General features: G+C 36.9%; 1 protein-coding gene across 1 annotated transcript in view; it reads right to left on the bottom strand.

The window, feature by feature from the left end:
- LOC135133728 (NACHT and WD repeat domain-containing protein 2) overlaps positions 1-11,481 on the bottom strand; it is a 35,390-nt gene extending 23,909 nt beyond the window's left edge. The window contains exons 1-6 of the mRNA XM_064062215.1: positions 11,305-11,481; positions 11,168-11,256; positions 10,863-10,979; positions 9,583-10,803; positions 9,390-9,529; positions 3,355-4,669 (exon numbers count right to left, since the gene is read on the bottom strand). Coding sequence (XP_063918285.1) covers positions 3,355-4,669; positions 9,390-9,529; positions 9,583-10,803; positions 10,863-10,979; positions 11,168-11,256; positions 11,305-11,407 — 2,985 coding nt within the window. The 5' untranslated portion in view covers positions 11,408-11,481. The remainder of the gene's footprint in view (positions 1-3,354; positions 4,670-9,389; positions 9,530-9,582; positions 10,804-10,862; positions 10,980-11,167; positions 11,257-11,304) is intronic.
- Between the last annotated feature and the right edge of the window lie 2,826 nt (positions 11,482-14,307).

The raw sequence follows: 14,307 nt of genomic DNA, 5'->3' as shown, positions 1-14,307 counted from the left end.
ATTATGATTGTCTAAAAATTTTTGTAAGCGACACAAAAATGCTTGTTCAAAAATTTTTGAAAAACTAGAGCTAATTGCAACAGGACGGTAGTTCTCCATGCAAGCCTTATCTTTTTTCTTATGTATGGGAATAATTTTTGATGTTTTTAGTAATTCCGGGAACTGACCCTTTTCAAACGACAAATTTATAAGGTACGTTAGAGGAGTTATAATTGCAGAGAGTACTTTTTTAATTATGGCTGGCGGAATATCGTCTGGTCCGGCCGACCATTTAGGTTTTATTTTATTTTTCACAAGAGAAAGCAACTCTTCCTCCACATACGGATGAAGAAATAAAGTTTGATTTGAATATTTAAAGAAATAAACAACTAAAAAATCGAAGATAGCGAAATCGAGATGTCGAAATTGGATAATAAAAAAATGAGAAATCGAAAATTTGAAAAATCGAAAAATTGAGAACTCCATAGTTAAAAAATGGAGAAACCGAAAAATCCGAAAAATTTAAACTTTGGGAAATTGAAAAATAAAGAAACAAAAAGTGAAAAATCAAAAAATAGAGATATCAAATCGTCGAAAGGTTGAAAAGTGGGTAATTTAGAAAATCGAGAATTTGAAAAAAGTCAAAAATCCACAAAAAACTGAAATATTGAAAAAAGAGAACGGAAAAATTGAAAAATCGAGAAACCGGAAAGCAGAAAAACAGTAAAATCGAAAACAGAAAAATTAAATACCTAAATGAAAAATGGAAAAATTAAAATTAAACACCTGAAAATTTCCTGAAGTGAAAAATTGAATAATCTAGAAATCGAAAAATCGAAAAATTGAAAAATCAACGAATTGAAACATCGAAAAATTGAAAAATTCACGAATTGAAACATCGAAAAAATGAGAAATCGAAATATTGAGAATTTAAAAAATTGTATTTTATTGAGGTCGTTTTTTTGATTTTTTGTTAACTTTATTGGTTTTCATTGTAATTGAGAAATTTTTGGAGTGAAACGGAAAAGTCGAAAAAAGAAATTAAAAGAACGAAAATTTAAAAAATCAAAAAATTGAAAAATCAAGGACCTGAAGAATCGAAAAATTGAAAAATTGAATATTTGAAGAAATAAACAACTAAAAAATCGATGATAGAGAAATCGAAATATCGAAATTGGAAAAATAAAAAAATGAGAAATCGAAAATTTGAAAAATCGAAAAACTGAAAAATTCCAAATTTGAAATATCGAAAAATTGAGAAATCCATAGTTGAAAAATGGAGAAACCGAAAAATCTGAAAAATTTAAACTTTAGGAAATTGAAAAATAAAGAATCAAGAAGTGAAAAATAAAAAAATAGAGATATCGAATCGTCGAAAGGTTGAAAAATGGGTAGTTTACAAAATCGAGAAGTTGAAAAAAGTGAAAAACCCACAAAAAACTGAAATATTGAAAAAAGAGAAACGGAAAAATTGAAAAATCGAGAAACCGGAAAGCCGAAAAACACTAAAATCGAAAAACAGAAAAGCCGAAAAATTAAATACCTAAATGAAAAATGGAAAAATTAAAATTAAACACCTGAAAATTCGCTGAAGTGAAAAATTGAATAATCTAGAAATCGAAAAATCGAAAAATTGAAAAATCCACGAACTGAAACATCGAAAAAATGAGAAATCGAAATATTGACAATTATTATTATTATTATTATTATTATTATTAAAAAATTGTATTTTATTGAGGTCGTTCTTCTTGATTTTTTGTTAACTTTGTTGGTTTTCATTGTAATTGAGAAATTTTTGGAGTGAAACGGAAAAGTCTAAAAAAGAAATTAAAAAACGAAAATTTAAAAAATCAAAAAATTGAAAAATCAGGAACCTGAAGAATAAAAAAATAGAAAAATTGAATATTTAAAGAAATAAACAACTAAAAAATCGAAGATAGAGAAATCGAAACGTCGAAATTGGAATATTAAAAAAATGAGAAATCAAAAATTTGAAAAATTGAAAAACTGAAAAATTCCAAATTTGAAATATCGAAAAATTGAGAAATCAATAGTTCAAAAATGGAGAAACCGAAAAATTTGAAAACTTTGGGAAATTGAAAAATAAAGAAACAAAAAGGGAAAAATCAAAAAATAGAAATACCGAATCGTTGAAAGGCGGAAAAGTGGGTGGGTAATTTAGAAAATCGAGAAATTGAAAAAAGTAAAAAATCCACAAAAAACTGAAATATTGAAAAAAGAGAAATGGAAAAATTGAAAAATCGAGAAAGCAGAAAGTCGAAAAACACAAAAATCGAAAAACAGAAAAACCGAAAAACTGAAAATTTAGAAAATCGAAAAATTAAATAAATGAAAAATGGAAAAATTAAAATTAAACACCTGAAAATTTGCTGGATTGAAAATTGAATAATCTAGAAATCGAAAAATCGAAAAATTGAAAAATCCACGAACTGAAACATCGAAAAACTGAGAAATCGAAATATTGAGAATTTAAAAAAATGTATTTTATAAATTAAATGTTTGGAGTGATACGGAAAAGTCGAAAAAAGAAATTAAAAAAAACGAAAATTTAAAAAATCAAAAAATTGAAAAATCAAGAACTTGAACAATCGAAAAATTGAAAAATTGAATATTTAAAGAAATAAACAACTAAAAAATCGAAGATAGAGAAATCGAAACGTCGAAACTGGAATAATAAAAAAATGAAAAATCGAAAATTTGAAAAATCGAAAAACTGAAAATTCCAAATTTGAAATATCGAAAAATTGAAAAATTAAATAAACAAAAAGTGAAAAATCAAAAAATAGTGACATCAAATCGTCTAAAGGTTGAAAAATGGGTAATTTAGAAAATCGAGAAGTTGAAAAAAAGTCAAAAATCCACAAAAACTGAAACATTGAAAAAAGAGAAACACAAAAATCGAAAAACTGAAAATTTAGAAAATCGAAAAATTAAATAAATGAAAAAAAGGAAAAAATTAAAATTAAACACCTGAAAATTCGCCGAATTGAAAAATTGAATAATTTACAAATAGAAACATCGAAAAGTTGAAAAATAAAAAAATTGAAAAACCAAATCTTACTTAAAGAATTGAAGAATTGAAAAATTAAAAAAGCAATTCAAATCGTGAAATCGAAAAATAAAAAAATTGAGAAATCAAAAATTCTAAAAATTGAAAAATCGCAAAGTTGATGAATCAAGAAACTAAAAAATCCTAATCGAGAAATGGAAAAATCGAAAAACCAAAAAATTTTATCCAAAAATTTCGATGTCGTGGATAAAATCCAACACGGATTCATAAACCACAACTGGAGGAGTACGTTATTTTATAAAACTAGCCAAAATTTACCTACTACTGCAAAACTTGCCACTTGCCTGGTTGTTATTGGTGTAAGCTGCCGCCCACTTATTATCCGGACTCAGTACCAGCTGCTGCATGATCCCCTCTATGTTAGGATTCACATCCCTAGTCAAATCACTAGTGGACAAATCCCACGTTATGAACCTATTCGAAATAGATACGACATATCTATAATCCGAAGTGAGACAAATCGCAAAAACCGCAAACTGATGCCCCTCCAGCGAGTACTTCAGCGGCCCTCCAGGCGTATGAAGACAGTGGTAAACCGGCAACAACGAACAATGCACCGGACCCTTAATATCACAATCATTCAGCAACATTTTTATATTCGGATTCTTCCCCACTTCTGGCAAGAGTCGCCCTATGAGCTGCGGCGCCAGCATGTTGGGGTACTGCCCCAAGACAGCACCCCCCAGACGCAGAGCATCAGCCACCAGCATCAACTCCCTCTTCGCATCCTTATCCTCGATGTGGTTACTAGCATCTTCGTAGTCCGCCAACACCGCCTGCAACGGACAGCTCGACAACTTGGCATGAAGCCACTCGTAGTTGAAGAGAACGTTCTCGTAGAGGTCCTTGAAGCGTCTGGAGCGCACCAGGTGGAACGGAAGCTCGCCGAACTTCCGGAGGTTGTACCTGGAGACTTTACCATCCTTGCTGTAGAAAACCAGAGGTTGAACCGGGACTTTACGATCAGCGACGCCTTCTTTGTCGGTTAGGTTGAATCTGTGTCTTTGGATTTCGGTGTACTTGAAAGGTTTGGGATTGCCGCCGCCCCAAATCCCTAGGAAGTAGTCGGCGATCATGGAGTGGAAGTACATCGCCATGTTCATGTTCTTGAAGTAGCGCTCCTTCGCGGTGTCCCGGAACTGACGATGGTACCAGTTCATGACGCTGACCCCATCGGCTTCCCGCTCAGACAAGTAGTTGGGTAAGTCGTTCCTGATGCGGGTCCACAACAACGGCGGGATTCTCCGCACGGGCGGTAAATGGTACTGGTACACGTCGTCCAGGACTTTGTCATCGAGGGAAATCAAGTCTTCGAGCTCGGACTCAGACAGGCCGCTTTTGGCGGCGGTGATGTAGGCTAAAGCGTGGAAGACCAGGATTCTCCCGTGCTGTTTCTCGATTCGTTCGAATAACATCATGATGGAGTCCATGACGGTGGAAGCGAGGTGGGTGTCTTGACTCTTGGTGTAACTGCGCCACCTGCAGATTTCCGCGAAGACGAGCTTCACGAAGATGGGCAGGCTGCACTTTTCGATGGCGTTGGAGACGAGGCGCCACTGGTAGTTGGTCAAGTCGCGACAGGCCGTCCTCATCCACATCCTGGAAACGAACACAAGTTTTAAAGAAAAATTTTTAAATTGATTGGAGCTATCAGAGAAACGAGGTCGGAAGAGGTTTTTAGAGCTCGAAGTTCACAAGAAAATAATGTGTTTAGTTAAGTTTCGAAAGTTTTCAATTTTCAAAAAGTCGTCTAAATTCTCAAAAAATTCAGGGATGTAGATCTCGACAAGAAAATGTAGTTAGTTAAATTTCGAAAATTTCGTCGAAAATTATTATAAGTTATTATTATTCGATCGGGCAGAGGGAAAGGCCTGTTATACTAATCAAAATTAATTTTGAAACTTAAAAGACACGGGCTCTTAATGATATAATCGGGTAGAGAATTCCAAACATTAAAAATACTATTAGTCCAAAAATATTGTCGAGTTAAGGATCGGCGAACTTCAAGTTTTTTGCATTTTTGTTCCTTCTTAAAGCATTTTTTACATAAAACTTAGATATAAATGTGTCTCGCAAAAGATAACGTTATTTGAGCTTACTTTATAATTGCCTAAATGCCTAAAATGAGAGTATGTGACCTAAAACTGACTTTTGCGACCTAAAACGTCCTAAACTTGCTGCTTTGCGGTAAATTCACAAAACATCCAACCAATGGGTGGGCAAAAGCAGACTTTTTCCGGAAACAACACCAATAAAGTGCGTCAGCTCTTTGAAAGACGTCTTGCGCCTTTGCTTTCGATTGTAATACTATTATAAATTTGTAACTCATTTTTATTAGTTCTTTTGTCAAGGCACTTTCTCTAATACCACTTGCCATATTTCTGAGTTAGTTAAAATTATCATTCTCCCATTTATCTCTCTCTTTCATTCTCCCATATCTTCCTCTCTCATTCTCCCATTTATGTCTTTCTTCCATTCTCCAGAAAAGGATGAAGGACGAAAAGGACGAAGGACAAAAAGGACGAAAATGACGGACGAAGGACGAAAGACGAAAAGGATGTAAAGGACGAAAGACGAAAAGGATGTAAAGGACGAAAAGGGCGAGAAGGACGAAAAGGACGAAGGACGAAAAAGACGAAAAGGACGAAAAAGACGAAAGACAAAGGACGAAAAAAACGAAGGACGAAGGAAAATGACGGAGGACGAAGAACGAAAAGAACGAAGGACGAAGAACGAAGGACGAAGGACGAAAAGGACGAAGGACGAAGGAAAATGACGGAGGACGAAGAACGAAAAGAACGAAGGACGAAGGACGAAAAGGATGAAAGACGAAAAGGACGAAGGACGAAAAGGATGAAAGGACGAAAAGGACGAAAAGGACGAAAAGGACGAAAAGGACGAAAAGGACGAAAAGGACGAAGGTAGAAAAGAACGAAAACGACGAAGGACAAAGGAAGAAGGACAAAAAACGAAAAGGACGAAGGACGAAGGACGAGGAACGAAGGACGAAGGACGAAGGATGAAGGACGAAAAGGTCGAAAGACGAAGAACAAGGACGAAGGACGAAAAGGATGAAAGACGAAGGACGAAAAGGATGAAAGGCGAAGGACGAAGGATGAAAAAACGAAGGACGAAGGATGAAAAAAACGAAGGACGAAGGACGAAAAGGACGAAGGACGAAAAGGACGAAGGACGAAAAGGACGAAGGACGAAAAGGACGAAGGACGAAAAGGACGAAGGACGAAAAGGACGAAGGACGAAAAAAACGAAGGACGAAAATGATGAAGGACGAAAAAGACGAAAAACGAAAAGGACGAATAACGAAGGACGAAGGAAAAGGAAGGAAAGGCCGAAGGACGAGGAACGAAGGACGAAGAACGAAAAGGACGAAGAACGAAAAGAACGAAAGACGAAAAACGAAAAGCCGTAAAGGACGAAGGACGAAGGACTGAAAGGACGAAGGGCGAAGCACGAAAAGGACGAAAAAGCCGAAGGACGAAGGACGAAGGAAGAACGAAAAACCAAGGAAGAAAGACAAAGGGCGAAGAACGAAGGAGGCAGGAAGAAGGACGAAGGACGAGGGACGAAGGAAGAAGGACGAAAAACGATGGAAGAAGGACGAATGGCGAAGGATGAAGGAGGAAGGACGAAGGACGAGGGACAAAGGACAAAGAACGAAGGACGAAAAGGACGAGTGACGAAAAGAACTAGGAACGAAAAGGGCGAAAAGAACGAAGGACGGAAAGGACGAAGGAAGAAAAGGACGAAAAACGAAAAGGACGAAAAGGACAAAGGACGAAAGATGAAAAGGATGAAAAGGACAAAAAGGACGAGAAGGACGAGAAGGACGAAAAGGACGAAAAGGCCGAAGGATGAAAAGGACGAAAAGGACGAAGGACGAAGGACGGAAAGGATCAAGGACGAAGGACGAACAGGACGAAGGATGAAAAGGACGAAGGACGAAGGAAAAGGACAAAGGACGAAGAACGAAGGAAGAAGGGCGAAAAGGACGAAGGACGAAAAGGATGAAGGACGAAGAACGAAGGATGAAGGACGAAAGACGAAGGACGAAGGACGAAAAGGTTGAAAGACGAAAAGAACGAAGGACGAAAAAGACGAAGGACGAAAAGGACGAAGAGGATGAGAAGGACGGAAAGGATGAAAAAGACGAAGGACGAATGGAACGAAAAGGACGAGGGATGAAGAACGAAGGGCAATGGACGAAGGACGAAGGACAAGGACGAAGGACGAAAAGGACGAAGGACGAAGAACGAAGGACGAAAGACGAAAAGGACGAAGGACGAAAAGAATGAAGGACAAAAGCCGAAAAGAACGAAGGACGAAAAGTACGAAGGTCGAAAAGGATGAAGGACGAAAAGGACGAAGGACGACATGAACGAAGGACGAAAAGGACGAAGGACGAATTACGAAAAGGACAAAGAACGAAAAGGCTGAAGAGAACGAAAAGGTCGAAGGACGAAGAACGAAAAGGACGAAAGATGAAAAGGACGAAGATCGAAAAAGACGAAAGACGAAAAGAATGAAAAGGACGAAGACGAAGGACGAAAGATCAAGGACGAAAAGGACGAAGGAAGAAGATCGAAAAAGACGAAGGACGAGGGACGAAAAGGACAAAGCATTCTCCCATTTATCACTGTTTCTCTCATTATTCCATTTATGACTCTCTCTCATTTTCTCACTTATCACACTTTCTCTAACTCTAACATTTATCACTCTCTCTCCCATTCTCCCATTTATCACTCTCTGTCTCTCATTCTCTCATTTATCACACTCTGTATCATTCTCTCATTTATCACTCTCTTTAATTCTCTCATTTATCATTCTCTCACTCATTCTCCCATTTATCACTCTCTCTCATTCTCCCGTTTATCACCCTATCTCTCATTCTCTCATTTATCACACTCTCTCTCATTCTCTCATTTATCACACTTTCTCTTATTCTCTCATTTATCAGTCTCTTTCTCATTCTCCCATTTATCACCCTCTCTCCCATTCCCCTATTTATCACCCTCTCTCTCATTTTCTCATTTATCACACTTTCTCTCATTCTCACATTTAGCAATTTTTCTCGGATTCTCCCATTTGTCACTCTCTCCCTCATTCTCCCATTTATCACTCTCTCTCTCTCTCATTCTCCCATTTATCACCTTCTCTCTTATTCTTTCATTTATCACTGTCTCTCTCATTCTCCCATTTATCATTCTCTCTCATTCCTTCATTTATCACACTCTCTCTCATTCTCCCATTTATCAGTCTCTTTCATTCTCTCATTTATCACTCTCTCTCTCATTCTCTCATTTATCACTCTCTCTCATTCTCCCGTTTACCACCCTATCTGTCATTCTCTCATTTATCACACTCTCTATCATTCTCTCATTTATCAGTCTCTCTCTCTCTCATTCTCCCATTTATCACACTCCCTCTCATTCTCTCATTTATCACACTTTTTCTTATTCTCTCATTTATCAGTTCTTTCTCATTCTCCCATTTATCACTCTCTCTCGCATTCCACCATTTATCACCCTCTCTCTCATTCTCACATTTATCACCTTTTCTCTCATTCTCCCATTTATCACCCTCTCTCGCATTCTACCATTTATCACTCTCTATCTCATTCTACCATTTATCACTCTCTCTCTCATTCTCCCATTTATCACTCCCTCTCTCATTCTCCCATTTATCACCCTCTCTCTCATCCTCTCATTTATCACACTCTCTCTCATTCTCCCATTTATCACCCTCTCTTGCATTCTCTCATTTATACCACTTTCTCTCATTCTCTCATTTATCACACTCTCTCTCATTCTCCCATTTATCACTCTCTCTGCCATTCTTCCATTTGCCTAATTGCAAAATCGATACTTTTTACCGTTTTAAAACTGTTTTACCTTCCTTGTTGTAGACGGATTTTAATTGTAAAATGTTGACAATGAGTAATATTTTTGCATCAATAATAATTAATTCACTCACGTATCGGTGGCAATAAAGTTACAAAATTACTTTAATAGTTTTTCGTTGAGAACACTACAACCTCGAGGTAATTTTCAATCACAGTTAGATATTTTATCATTTTCAGGAAATAGCTCAACATTTAGTACTGACTTTAGTACTAAGACCCCTTACATTTTGGTATATTATGCTTAGAACAGTTCTCTGAACATTAATTTAAAAAAGAATAACTAAGAACTAATTTGAAGTTTTTTAAAGCCTATTTTAGGCCCCTTTTTCCTGATTTTTTGTGATCGAAAACACGGGCCCTAGTTATAATGCGAGAATACATTTTGTTGATAAAGCTTACTTGACGACTTTCATGGCCAACTCTTCGCCAAGAGCTTTCACTTCGATGAAGTTCTCCTCCACGTCGACCATCCGGCGCAGAATGTGGTACTCTCTGGACACTTCTGGGTTGCTTTCTTCGGACGCGCACGACACCAGGATCTAGAAAACAGTTAGGATGCCACTTTGACCCCGACACTGTCAAAAGCACAGACTTTACAATATGGTGGCAATCTCGTCGGCAGCCATGACACTTTATTAGCGTCCTGGGTCCCGGTTAGTTGATCCACGGAATCCAGGAAGAGCACCAAAGGCTGCTCCTTCGTGGCAAGCGTCAGCAGATACTTAAAGTGCGCCGTTAGAGGCACCAAATCGTCCGGGATACCGTCAAACGGAAGCATGAAGTTGTACGAAATCTGCTGACAGATGGAAATTAAAGTCGGCGTTAAAGCAGACGAGTCTGGAGTGGTGCCCAAGAAGCGGATAATACTAATGGGTTTGGCGTTCTTAAACCACTCAGTACTGGTGGACATGCTGGCGGTTTTGGCCAGAAGCGACGTTTTCCCGCAACCTCCTTCCCCGTACAGAACCAGAAGCTTGTCGGAGTCGTTGGTCATGTACTGGTGGATGTGCTCCAGACTCTCTTCTCTCCCGTAGAAAACTTTAACTGAGTTGTTACAAGCGTGCAGATGCTGGAGGATTTCCGTGACGATCTGACCCTGGGCACTGGAGTCTTCTTTCCGCATGGCTCGATCCACTAGTTTTACGATGTTCTTGTAGAAGTGGGTGATGAAGTGCTTCAAGTAGTCTTCGTGTGTTTCGTTGTCCAACCCCTCGCGCCCGATCCACTCCACCGTGTACTTCTGCATGTTGCTGCTCTCGATTTTCGCCGGCAGACGCTCGTCCCTCAGGTTCGCCAACAGCTTCGCCGACTCGGAGTCCAAGCTTCTGTTGATGATGTCGACGAACAGAGACGCCTTCTTCAGGTTCTGCAAGTTGATGTTGTTGATCATCCTGATGTAGGCCAGACAGTGGTTCTTGGTGTTCTTCACGTTGAGGATGCCGTTGATGACCTCCCGCTCGGTCACGGACATGAAGTAGTTGTGCATGGCGTCGGGGTCCATCTTGTTCTGCTGGTACAAGGAGGCGGCGGCCTTGCGGAAGAGCTTCTGGAACTTGTTGAGGGTGTCCCACCACTTGGCCTGGTCTTCGGCTTGCAGCTTCGGGATGCGCTTGTTGTTGAAGTTGATGAGGATGGAGGAGATGGGCTGCAGGACGGAGATGGGGGGGACGGCGTTGCTGTCCTTGCGGTACCAGGTGTCGATGAGGGTGGCGTCGTGGCCGGTGGCGGCGAGTTCGTCGCGGATCATCTGCAGCTCGGAGGAGAGGATGTAGGTGGGGATGGGGCGGTAGCCGTATTTTTGACCCAGAAACACCTGACATTTTCAACAATTTGTTTGTTATTGTTATTAACTTTTTTTTTTGTTTAACTCACGACAAAATTCGGCCCCATGGACAGCCTCTGACAGTTCTGGATCTCCTTCATGCACAGCTCCGTAGTCATGTGATCGTCGGTGGCCTCATCCCTCACCCCCCACCTCATGTCCACGACCTTAAATCCGAAAAACAAAATTTACCCAGCAGCACGCCCCATCGATTTCTTTCCACTGGGTTAATCGTTCCGTACCAACTGGTACCAAGTTCGCGCCCTTGCCCAAGGCCATTAATTTCGACGCTAGGTCGACGTGCAAAAACAAAGAAAAATCTGCAAGGGAGTCGATACTGCAGGTCAGGACTCACCTGGAATTCCAGCCCGTGCTTTTCGCGGCAGTAGTCCTTGATTTTCGGGTAACACTTGGCCATGAGGGTGTTTCTTTCCATCGTGGTGTCTGCGAGAAATTGGGAGATTTACTAAAAAAGGGGTTGTTTTTTCGTACCTGTGAACGTGGAGCTGGTGAAAATTCGGACGATTTTCGAGCTCACCGGGGGCAGGTTTTCGAGGGAGCCGGCGAAAATTAAGTCGATGGTTCGGTCGTCCATGGTGCTGGTTTCGCGTCTTTGCTTTTCGCGGTCTTGAAGAGGAATGAAGAACGGGTGGTGAATCGATGTCGTGGCGCAGGGTAGATCCAGTTGGAATGGGGTTTGGGGGAATCGTTACGAGGGGTGAGTACGAGTTTATGGGTTTTTAGATGCCTTCCAAAATTATATTATTTTGTTTGGGGAATATTATCAAGATTTTTCGAGATTTACATGCACACAAAAAAAAATGTTAGATTTTTTTTACTAACAGGTACTTTTGGTTTTTCCGTAAATACTTGAGTTTTTATAATCTAAGTTGCCATAAATCGAATACCTATTGTCTTCCATAAAACTTATTTATGTATCAAGGGTATTATGAAGTAGTTTATGCCCGAGGGTTTAAACTTTAAATAAAATTCGTGGTACATACAACATTTTAAAGTCATTTATGCACCGTATTTTACTGGTTGCATTTACTCCAGAACTAATTTGTTTCCTCAGATCCTCAAAAAACAAAATCCTCAAATTCTCAAAAAATCTGGGCACTCTGATTGGTTATAAATAATTAATAAGCAAGAGTAACAAGAGGGATTCCTTGATCCATGATCCAGTTTTAACGATCCTGGTGCCGACCGAAACAGCTGACATTTAAAGGGAACTTCATTCGTTCTGGCAATGCGGTACGTTTTTCCAGGCCTAGGTGGCGCTAGCCGTATCGTCTTAACGTTTTAAAATTAAATCCGTAATATGTGTATTATTTTCAAAAATATAAAATATATTCGATAATAGTGACTTATGTCCGATTTCTGAAAGCTCTGCCTAAGGGTCCGATAGTTATTCAACTCATAAATTTATCTATTCGATAACTGGGAAAAGTGTTTCCGCAAGCAAAGTATCCCCAAGTCATTGATTAACACATATATTAAGCACTTGTTTATTATGCCACGAGGTGGCACCTTTTGTTCGGTTAAATTTTGGAGCCAAAGACACAAATTTAAAAAGGTGTTTTTAATTTTCTTTGAAAGTGCCGACCTTTATTTAATATGCACCCATTTTTGGTCAAAATATGCACCATTTTATTAAAAATATGCGGCTAAATACGCAATACTTTTGTAACGTTTATTTTCAATATAAGAATTCAAATTATAACTAAATTAAGTTAGTAAGAAAATGCTGTTTACATAGTATTTGTATTTTAGCTATAATTTTCATTAAACCTATTGATTGTTTTTTTGATTTTTGATTTTTCAATTTGTTGTTTTTCAATTTTTCGATATGCAGTTTTTCATATTTTCAACTTTTGGCTTTTTCAATTCTTGATTTTTGAAATTTTGTATTTTTTAGTTTTACGATTTTGTCGTTTTTAGTTTTTCAATTTTTATATTTAAATTTGACAATGACAATACAGCACGTCGGTGTCATTCTGAGGATTTTTTAGTAGCATCCACTATCGAATTTTTAAAAATCATACAGATTTTTGGTTTTATGATTTCTCAGTTTTCAGATTTTTATTTTGCAATTTTTTAATTTACGGTTTTTCGATTTTACAGTTAGTTCGATTTGTTAACTTCTAGATCGTTTATTCAGATTTTGATTTCTAATTTCTCCATTTTTAGATTTCGATTTTCAAATTTTCCATTTGTGAATTTTTGTTTCTTCAAATTTTCGACTTTACAGTTTGTATATTTTAGATTTTCTAGTTTTCAATTGTTAATTTTTCAATTTTGATTTTAACTTTTAAAATTTTCGACTTCCAAAATTTTTTAATGTTTGATTTTCCCAGATTTTAATTTTTAATTTAATTCAAAAAGAACAAATTTATTAAAACCGAAATTTTCACGATTTACAGTTTTTGGATTTTTCAATTTTTATATTTAAATTTTCTTTAACTAGATAATTTTTAATTGTTTTCACCGCATTTATTTATATCGTGTCGACTGAGCATTTTCAATAGCACCCATTTTTGAGTTTTTTAAAATTCTTTAATTTTCCGATTTTGCAATTTCTGGATTTTCTGATTTGTGTCAAATTTTCGAATTTGTTTTGAGTTTTTCAAAATTTCTAGTTATGAACTCATGAATTTTTCAGTTTTTCGATTTTATAGTTACTTATTTAGATTTTTAAATTTTCCGATTTAGAATGACTCAATTTTAGAGTTTTTCGCATTCAGTTTTCGAATTTTTAGATTTTCGATCTTGCAAATTTTCGTACCGTCAGTTTCTCGATTTAAAATTTTTCGTTTCTTAGCTTTTTCGATTTTTTTAAGTTTACGGGTTTTCAATTTTTCGTTAGATTATGTAAATATTTTAATTTTTTTTTATTTGAATTAAACGATAATTTAAATTTTCATATTTTCAATTTTTTGATTTGCGGTTTTTCTAGTTTTCAATTTTTAGTCTTTTCATCAAGTTTGTATTGATGAGGCTGATACGTGTTTAAACTCCATATTAATTTTAATAGTAATGAAAAAACTTTCAGAGTTTAAAAAATATATTTGTAGTCACTGCTACACGTGTTTCGGTACACAGTACCGTCTACTGTGTACCGAAACACGTGTAGCAGTGACTACAAATATATTTTTTAAACTCTGAAAGTTTTTTCATTACTATTAAAACTTTTCATCAAGATTTCGTTTTGGCATTTTTAAATAATTTTGGACAAAAAGAATAAATTTATTCAAAGTGAAATTTTCAAAAATTTGTAAAATCGCCGAAATGAAAAATTTAAAATCGAAAAACTGAAAATTAGAAAAATTGTAAAAGCGAAATTTTATATTAATTTTTTCAATTTTTTAATTTACAATTTTTCGATTACAGTTATCTCGATTTGTCAATTTCTAGATCATTTATGTAGTTTTTGGATTTTACAGTTTCTCGATTTTTAATATATATTTGGATTTTCAAATTTTCCCTTTGTGAATT

This window comes from Zophobas morio, unplaced genomic scaffold (assembly GCF_036711695.1).
Source record: "Zophobas morio isolate AGI-343-1 ecotype UQ-CSIRO unplaced genomic scaffold, CSIRO_AGI_Zmor_V1 ptg000022l, whole genome shotgun sequence".
Taxonomy (NCBI): Eukaryota; Metazoa; Arthropoda; class Insecta; order Coleoptera; family Tenebrionidae; genus Zophobas; species Zophobas morio.
The sequence above is the reverse complement of the archived record's forward strand: the minus strand, read 5'-3'. Positions and strand labels throughout refer to the sequence as shown.